General features: G+C 39.3%; 1 protein-coding gene across 1 annotated transcript in view; it reads right to left on the bottom strand.

Moving 5' to 3' along the window:
- The window catches only part of CSMD3 (CUB and Sushi multiple domains 3), a 1,283,181-nt gene that overhangs the window by 392,562 nt on the left and 880,098 nt on the right, over positions 1–10,521 (bottom strand). Inside the window, 2 exon segments of the mRNA XM_068130918.2 lie at positions 3,137–3,328; positions 10,289–10,491. Coding sequence (XP_067987019.2) covers positions 3,137–3,328; positions 10,289–10,491 — 395 coding nt within the window.

The following is a 10,521-nucleotide window of genomic DNA, read 5'->3' as shown; positions in this document are numbered from 1 at the left end:
TCTGAAATATCTTGTACTATAGCAATGAGACTGTCACCAATATGCCTCCGCATAGTCCCACAACGGGTAGATGTGCTCGTTCCCTGTCTTAAAAATAAACAAGTTTGATTTAAATCCCGTCAGCTGTTTTCAAGTATCACATTTTCACCAGCCATGACAGGTTTCATATCGATCGGTGAAGCGGTTTCAGAGAAAGGATTTTTTAAAATATCGGCTTCCAAGCTAATATGGCGACCACACCACGTGACATATGACCTTTTAAAAAGGTACACTCTGCATATGCATGGGTTGGTGATCATTCTTGTGAAGTTTCATGTTGATCGGATAAGGTTCGTTTTTCTATCAAAGTTGGCTGCTAAACCACGTGACCTACGACATCATCATTTTCAAACTATAAGCAACAATGGTTTTAGATGAAATTTGTAAAATTTTGCTTCAATAGGGTGAGTGGTTTCAGAGATATAATTATTTAATATTTTCCTTCCCAATATGGCTGCCACAACATGTGACCAATGGTGTTTTCGTGATCACCTTTTAATCGACATGCCTAGTCAATGACACATGTAAAGTTTCGAGTCGATCGATTTGGTGGTTTGGGAGAAGATGTTTTTTTAAGATTTCAGGTTAAATCCAATACGGCTGCCAAACCATGTGACCTATGATGTCATACATTTAATATTTCAATACAATTGGGTCATACATCATGTGCATGCAATTTTAGATTTTTAAGATAAGGAATTCGATTAAAACATTTTTGGCTGGTATACCACTTCACCTATGATGCCATCATTATCATGCTTTTGTTCCCCATTGGGAGTACTTGACAATGTGCCAAGTAAAAAAAAAAATTCCATTCATCGGTTTCCGAAAAATCATTTTTTAATTATTATTATTATTATTATTATTATTATTATTATGTTGGAGGCTCCAGGCACGGATTATGTAGCCCTCATCGAAGCCAGGCCTTACATAGAAGAGAACAAAAGTGTATGATGAAAAATGGATGATGTTTGTTTGTGAGAAAGTGATTGAAGCTCGTCCGGTAGCGATAGTTTGAGTGAGACAGAAAGAAAATCCAGCAATCCTGACATGGAGAGTGTAAGATGGTTCCGGGCACCACTTTAACGCTGTTAAGTCCGAACGGTAGTACCACTCTGAACGGTTGCTGCCTTCAACCTACTACCTAAGAAACCGGTCCAACCGGGTGAGTGTTTTTTTGGAGACACCATCTCCTTACTGGATGGCCGTTGGCTCCCAGAGGGAGCTCATCCTCCCTTTGACAGGTATTGTTATTTATTTGCATTTAATTCAATATGGCTGCCATACCACGTGACCTATGACGCCACAATTATCATTAAAATATTCTGCATAGGTGGCACTCCTACCGTGAAAGTTTCGTCTCAATCGGACATGTGGTTGCTGAGAAAAACGAGGTTTAGCCCGTACGGACGATGGACGGACAACCCCAAAACATAATGCCTCCGGCCACCTTCGGGGGTGGTGGCATAAAAATAAAGAACCCACTAGTGTATTTAGCAATAGACAGCGGCCAGGATGGCCAAGGATACCAATTGCAGTTGATGACAGAAAAATAATCAGAGCTGTGAAGAGAAACCTTAAAACAACAGTCGTTGACATCACCAACAACCTCCAGGGTGCAGGGGTGAAAGTATCACAATCTACCTCTCAAAGAAGGCATAGACAGCAGAATTGCAAAGGCCAGATGCAAACCTCTCATTAGCACCAAACATAGAAAGGCCAGATTAGAATTTCCCAAGAAGAACAGAGGTGAAAGTGAGTTTTAAAACAAGGTTTTATGGACAGATGAGACCAAGATAAACCTTTACCAAATCGATGGAAAGGTTGTAAGTGCGGAGAAAGTTAGGCACTGCATATGATCCAAACTATACTACTTCATCTGGAACTGGCTCACTCATCTTTATTGATGATGTAACTAATTATGGAAGCAGCAGAATAAACTCAGAAGTATACAGAAACATTTTGTCTGCCTATGTACAAGAAAATACCTCCAAACTCATTGGGCAACACTTCACCATGCAGCAAATAAATTACCCAATAACACACTGCCAACACAACCAAGGAGTTCATTAGGGGAAAAAGTGGCAGGTTTTAGATGAGCCAAGTCCATCTCCTGATTTAAATCAAATGCATTTAACTTGCTGAAGAGGAGACTAAAGTCAGAAACCCCCAAAACAAATAACAACTGAAAATGGCTGCAGCAAAGACTTGATAAATTTTTTATCTCAAAGGAAGATGCCAAGAGTTTGGTGATGTCAATAGGTTGCAGGCTCTATGCGGCTATTGCATGCAAGAGATATTCAAACAAATACTAACTATTTTACTACTTTAACTTACTTTAAGTTAATTTGTTCCAATACATATGCTTATCTGAAATGGAGGGACTGAACATACAAAGTATTATTACTCCATAATGGTAAAGCATATACGTACAGTATGCATAGAAATACCAATAAATAAAAGCTGACCTTCTGTACTCTTGCATCGTATTCATCTTTTGATCTCAAATCAGAGTAAATCGCAATAATAACAAATTTCACTTCACTGTTCAAATACTAATGGAGGGCACTGTATGTATATATCAACTGTGTGGAGAGTGAAGAGCGCTACCCCGATCTCCTATAGTCGCAATTCCTGCGCATACTCAGACCAAAGCATCGCCGCCGACCCAGAGGCTTCAGCCCGGCCAGTCTTGTGATTTTTTGGTCATAATTGGTCAAATAGCAAATGGAGATGCCAATTCAGATTTTGAGCTTAGTTGCTCTCATCAGGATGGCATACCATATTAGCATCTAACCAACGAGGACCAGAGTAGACCAGGGACCACATACATAAACATCTAACCAATGAGGACCATTTCTATGTTCATTGGCACTTGGTAGAATCAGCAGAACTATTTCACCAACTGTAAAGTCCATACAAAATAAACAAAACAATAAATGGATAATAGTGGGAAATGGATGCTTGTAAAAGTATTTCTTCCACAACACAGAGTTTATCACTACTTGAGGATTAACGACGTTTTGTTTTGTATCCGTGGATGTTCTAGAGTATGAATATCAATGTAGTAGCTTTTACCTGAGACAAGAAGCCATACCTACGCAAGATGGAGGATCAGGAACCCAGTAATAACGGCCATGTTTCTGGATGCACGTGATGGTGGTGGCACCCTGCCTCTCGTAACCGTCTTCACACTCAAATGACACCGTATTTCCAGGAGCTAGGCCAGTTCCATGCCTCGTACCATTCAATGGAGTCCTCGGGTCACGACAGGACTTTGCAACAGCCGCTGGTTCGAGATGAATCACAATAAGAAAGAAAAGGAAATAAACAATGAGCGTATTTTCATGGAAATAAACCACGGGTTATACGTTAAAAAAGCTCCAAAAATCCCAACTGCGGGCTATACTCATGTGAGGGTTATACAATACAGTATCTTACCATACGGCACATGACATAACCACAGGGGGCCAAGTTACCCTAAGTTATCAATGAGATACAAAACGAGGCAGTTTTTGTTTTTTGCAAGTTTATTTTACTTTCTATAATTATAGTTCTTTCGTATATTCTACATACACATGTATATCTAATTCCAAATCGACAGTATTGAAGGTACCTGTAAATCGTCTTCCATAAAGCCCACAAAGTCCACGTAACGCATGGGGGTTTAGGGAGGGGGGGAGTAAGGAGGGTAGAGGGTGGAGGGCCAGGTGTGTGTCCAAGCGTTACGGATTCCTACAGGGGGAAGATAGGTGTTTCCAGTGTCCTTACATAGCGCTAAATCAATCAATCACAACTTTGTTCCAGGCACCCTTTATTAGAAGATTGCAAGTATTTAATGATAAGAGCAAATTGCTTTGTTTAATTGTGGTCTTCCCAAGGGAACTGGTGACTGAAGAAAAAGTGACGTTACTTCCTGAGAAGACGTTATGTTTTGTATATTGAATTCCTTTAAATGGTACGATTTTATTAGTCCGCTGTCGGTTCCACCGGAAGGGACTATAGATTATCTCTCTGTCTGTCTGTCCGCCCCACTCCCACCTGTGGTTTTCCCAGACTTTTTTTCCCCATACCCTATACTATATTCCACCGAAACTTGGTGCATGCCTTTATTATGATAAGTTACAACACAAGTTAAAAGTTTTGGGGTGTTTCGCCAATTTTTCACGGAGTTATGGCATTTTTGGACTTAAAAAAATATCGCATATTACACATGAGTCCGTTTTCCAGACTTTTTCCCCCCTTAACCTATAGCATTGAAATGAAACTTGGTGCATAGCTTTATCATGGTAAGTTACAGAAACTGCAACTTATTCTGTAGCTTTGCATACCTAAAACAATTTCTCCTACGGTATATGACTCACAATTGATGAGTGCTTGGAACAAGAACCTTCATTGGGACCAGTGGGCGACATGTATTGCAAAGCAATTCTCCCTCTTGTTAAAACATGTTTATATATCACTAAGGTCTATATAAAATGTTATAAAATTACAATGAAATTTAAATTGCAAAAAGTACAAAAATTAATATTATTTGTGCAGCTTTGATGACTATTCCATCATTGCTTTTTCAAATGACTCTTAAATCTCATTTACAAATGAAAGCAATTAAACATATTTACAAACGAGGAATCCCTCTCAACGCGATGGCAAATTTACCAAACGGAGATCACGTATCTCCCGGTCATATGGAAATTTTCCTAGAGCACTTTTTTCCCCAGGTGCGGAATACACAAGGACGCGGGTTATTTGCGTGAAAATACGGTAACAAACAAAGAGTTAAATAAATAAATAAACCATGTATAATTCGTTTATCGTGAATTTCCTCATCATTTTATCTTTTAACTGCCATACAATCAATTATACAGCACTTTGTGATAGCTTACTATAAAAGGTAGTTTATAAAAAGTGATTATCAGAAAAATAATTATTAGTACAAAAATCTACTCATGTATGTTCGTATCAAACATCTCAAAGCTGATGAGATAGAGAGGCCGAATGGGCTGATGGGCTTGAGAGATTGTTGAGCTCTTGACTGTGAAATGCCCATCCTTTATTGGTTTCTTTGTTCATGAATGACATAAATACAATACTTATCCATGAAGTGACCCAATTTCTGCTCGTCTGCTATTGAGAGTGACAAGAGAATTCCTTTCAGGTGTGGTTATAGAACATTTATTATTTGAGAAAGGACAGTCTACCGCACACAAGACAATCGTCGACATAATTTTCTATTTTATTACATTTTTATAATCAGCAGAAAATTTTCACTTACATATTTTACGCTGGACGCTGTTGCTCAGCTGATTTGGTCCCAATTTTTATTTCGACATATCCCTCAAATATGATTTGTCCTGAACAAATCGGTTGCACGCAATACGAAAAGCCAAGCGTAGATTAGTCATCTTTTAGACTTGGCAATATTTTGAAAATACACGGGATGATATTTATAATCATATAATTGTAAGGAACAATGTATCATATATTGGACCAGTTTGCACAAATATTTTTAAACATAAGTTTTTGTTCCTGTTTACTTGATGCTTATTTAGATTTGTCGCTGAGCTGCGTCCCTGAGCTTGAACTTGACCTGGTGGAGTTATCCGTTACCTGCAAGAAATTTGTTAATCTTGAAATGCTCAATGGGATAAAGATATTCCCCGAAATCACGTTTAAACTTCAATATACTTTGTTTCACCAGTCGTTCAAAGGTCTCACCGATCTTGTCTCTTCTTCTTCACTCCCCTCCCTCACTCTGCTTTTTAAAAAATTCTACAAGCTACTTGTAATTATACAAGATGATTCTCGAACCATAAGCTGCTCGTTTGCTCCCAAGCAAGACAGTTCAATACCTTGAAGTAACCAGAAATTTCTCGAATTCCCACAATCTTTCCGCACAGCTTAAAGTCTATAACTAACAATCAAAATTTTACTCTATTCAACTTCTGAAATAAACATCTCCCTTCAAAAAACAATAAAAAAAATTGTTCCATGTAAAATCACAAGTATTCAAGGGTTCTACCAAAGCACTGAAGCAATCCACCATCTAACAGTCCCTCATAATGAATCTGTGATAAGATATTTGGGCTTGTACTCTGCAGACACCTTTTTAATACTCTCAATGTGTCAAGCTGACTGGCCATTACAAAAACATTCCTGACCTTTAAGTAGCACATAGTCTCTATTAATTGCAAGCCTTTTTCCCATGATAGGCATGAATCTCTGGCACCAGTTTTCAAATCACGAAATATACACAGCATGGCACGCTCATACTGCATTTATACTACAATGCTTTCCACTGGAGCGAAGCCAGTTTTGTCACAATTCATGCATTTACACTATCTTTTCTTATCCCAGTTTAGCGATGCATCCCTTTTTCGGAATAGCAACTAAGGCTCAGGAAAAGCTTGTAAATGTGACATCATACAGTTTCGTTGTCAAAAAACAAATCGGGTATGCAGACTGTTCATTGTATCAAAAATGTGTTTTATAGGAACAGCCCAAACCCATTTCCCAAATATATAATAAATAAATAAATGTGTGAATGAATGGTGGGTCTATTATTCAAGGCAACAAACCAGAACCTACCATCATGGAATCACCCTCCTCTCTATACTCCAACCCTCCCACTCCCCCCCCCCCACCCCCAAAAGGAAATCTACATCTTACTGTAAAAAAATTGAATACACAAAATCTAGAATCCAAAATCCAAAACACAAAATGCAAAACACACAATCAAGACCACAAAATCCAGAAGGGAAAAAAAACTAGAACATACACAAAAATGTTGAATAAATGTAGGGCGCAAAATCCAGAAACACAACATCTATAACACTAACATTGAGCAAACAAAATGGAGAACACAAGATTGAGAACACACAATCCAGTGCAAAATAACTAGATGAGGTGAGGGCAAAAATAAAATGTACTAACAGTGGGGCAACTGGTATACATAACAAGCAAAGGAATAAATGAATAAAAGAGAGTGAGAAAGGGAGAGAGAAAGAGGAGGAAAATACAGTAACCCATAAGAAGGGATTTAATGGGGGTAGAAAATATCACTGGTAGGGATGGAGGATGAAATGAGATGTTGATATTCCACGAATTTGAATCCCTGGAGCAATGGGTGGGATTGAACTACCTCACAAAGGCAGTTGTACAAACTGAAGAAAATAGAAACAAAAGAGTTGAGGTGTTCAGTAAGCCTATATTTTGGGAGTTTAACCAGCTGGAACTTATTGGAAGAACGGATGTATCCTGGAGAAGGTACTGACCTGGCAAGGCTATGTCACAGCAATAGGTAGGGGCAGGCATTGTGCCTCTGTCTCATCCCGGGAAATGCCAATCATGTTCAGAGCCTTAAATTCCACAGTATCCATGAGAGATATATTTGTGATGAAGGCTTTGATGGGGTGTCAGCCCATAGGGGAGAGCAGTACTCCATATATATTATGGACAAAATCCTTGTAGGCTCTGTAGTCCTGCTTTCGCATATAAATCCTTCCGAAGTGAATGGGTGAGACTGAAATTTTTGCATGGTTGAAATACCTGTCCATTTACCACCATCTAATCAATTATAGAACCAGCAGAAAGTGACGCATCTCCTGCTTGCGAATCAGGGGGTGGGAGTACTATACGGCATAATGTGTTGGCAAGGAGAAAGACGGGGTTTTCCACAGCATCAAAGATGTCATTTACATAGATGGGGACCAAGATACTGCCCTTAATACACCTTAACACGTCAACAGCTTTTTGAGATATCCTGCATACAAACAAACAAACAAACAAACAAACAAACAAACAAATGAAAAATCTGTCAGAGACCGAGGACTTGCCGGAATGCTCTTTTTTATCAGCCATATTGGACAAATATGGCGGCCGAAACACGTGACCGATGACGTCATCATTATTTGTTTTCTAAACTAATTTATTCCTTGATGATGCTCAAGAAATTTCATCTTGATCGGATGAAGTTTTGTACTTGTCGAATTATGACGTCATAATGGAGGCACCTATGACATCATCATCAACATATTTTATTCCCCATGGAGCGTTCTTTACAATGAGCCATGTCTCAATTTTTTCTATTCAGCACTTTTGGAGATATAGAGGTGCAAAGTTTTTCCGTTTTTCCAAGATGGCGGCCGAACCACGTGACCGATGACGTCATCATTTTTTTTTCTCCACCAGTTTATGCTGTCATGTCGCTCAATAAATTGCATCTTGATTGGATGAAGTTTTGTACTTGCCGAATTATCGAATTATGACGTCATAATGGAGGCCTTGGGCCAAGAGAGTTAAAAATTGGGCACAGTCCATTCCAGGGCAAGAGAAATATGTGTGTAAAGTATGGCGATTCTATGTGCAACAGTGTAGACGTAGTGCTGCGCACAGACAGACAGACATACAAACAGACAAACCAACCAACCAACATACTTGCGGGAATCTTTTCCGGCAAGTAACAAACAAGAAATATGTCGTGCATAGCACGATACTTGCGAAATCCCAAAAATAAGTTGTTGGCCTATGATGACCTCAAAAATAATTGGTGGTTGAATTCAGTGATCCGGTATGCAAATCCTCTTAAAATTTCGAGTCAATCAGATGAAAAATTAGGATTTTAGAAATTTGGCCCATGTTGACCTTTTGGCCTATGTTGACCTTAAAAAAATACGTGTTGGTTGAATTCAGTGACCAGATATGCAAATTCTCTTTAAATTCCAAGTCAATTGGATGAAGATTGAGGATTTTAGAAATTCGGCTTATGTTGACCTCTTGGCCTAAGTTGACCTCAATAATAGTTGGTGGTTGAATTCAGTGACCAAATATGCAAATCCTCTTCAAATTTCAATTCAATCGGATGAAAATTAAGGATTTTAGAAATTTGACAAAGTTGGTGACCTTTGGCCTATGTTGACCTATTGACATTTTCACCCCAAAAACAATAGGCTTCTTTCTTATGACCAACTCTACCATTTGGTGAAGTTTCGTGAAGATCGGTTGAAAATTGTGACCTGTAGGTGACTGACATACAGAAGAATAGACAAACAGACTGAATAACGCACCAGACCAACAAATATACTTGAAAAATCTTCGATTTTCACAAGTAACAAACAGATGAAAGCATAACCTCTGTCAATCGTAGATGGTGGAGGTAATAAGTCAGAAAGGTAGGTATGAAAGCAGCCTTGCATGCCACCTACAGCGAGCTTGATAAGTAGCCCAGGATGCCCGAGAGAGAAGATGGTGACCTATTCTTTGAGGTTTAACATCCCAAACCCCCCTCCGGGCCATTGATGGGAAAGGAGAATTAACACATCTAAAGTTACATGACCAGACATAATCCAAATTGATGGTCAGGGATCAGGCTGTTAAAAAAGGGAAAAACTTGATGTCAACAGCAATGATGGATTCCATCACTTTTACTTGAAAATGGAGGTAACCTTAGTGACTCCAAGCTAAGAGTAAATGTTTTTCCCAATATTCTTGTGAATGAGAGTGATTTTAGGTGTCTTACACACAGACAGAAGGTGGCCAAAGGTGAAGGACAGTGTGAATGGAGTACACAGGGGAGAAGTAAGAGCAATGGAGCAGGCTTCATGAAGCCTACAAGCTGCATTTCCCATTTTGTCCTTCATTGTGCTTAACAAACTGTTATAATTCAGAGTTATAAGTTCAACCAAAATGTCTCAATGAATTTTGATAATTAAAAAGTCTACATTTTAAAAGAAGGCTCATCATATTGAGTTGGCATTTACTGAGCAAAGTGAGATTGTACACTGTTTTTTCATTATATCAAGTATTCCGGAAAAATACTGTGTAACTCTTCAGTACCAGTAAGACAAGGACATTAGAAGAAATCAATGTACTTTGAAATTAATGACAATGATATTAGAAAACACTGGACAATCAACACATGATATGGCTCCCCTCCAACCCCCTCCGCAACCCCTCCAAAAAAGCACAGGAAGAGGTAGATAAAGGAGATGGCTATTTGAACCTTAACAGCCATTTTAATCCCAACTACTGCATCCAATGAAAATTACAAATCGCAAAAGATAAAGTAAAAACACGTTGATCCAGCCATATGAATCATACTCAGAAGACAACAAACAATAAACTTAACAGAGTTTTTTTTTGTCTTGGACAAATGGCGATGGGCGTGGATATTGTTAAACACGTACGCTGCCCCGATCCATCCCACCCCCCAAAAAATATGCATCTGTGTGTGAGAAGTACGTGTGCGTACAGGAAAACTGTATGGAGAAGCCCGTGCGGCTGATGAAGAAGTCGGAGTCGAACTGCAGAGCGAGCACGTTCTGGGACGAATGCACATCCTCGGGAAGCTCCGAGCCACTGATCTCCTTGAGCAGGGCGGCTCCTTGTCCGGCTCCGTCCCACACACGCAAGCGGTCGTGTCCCGGCTCCGTGTCAAACACCACAAAGTGCAGGCTGTGCAGAGCACCGGGCGGTCACTCTCAA

Source organism: Myxine glutinosa, chromosome 11 (genome assembly GCF_964187855.1).
Source record: "Myxine glutinosa chromosome 11, kmMyxGlut1.1, whole genome shotgun sequence".
In the NCBI taxonomy this organism is placed as follows: domain Eukaryota; kingdom Metazoa; phylum Chordata; class Myxini; order Myxiniformes; family Myxinidae; genus Myxine; species Myxine glutinosa.
This window is presented reverse-complemented; position numbering and strand designations above follow the sequence as displayed.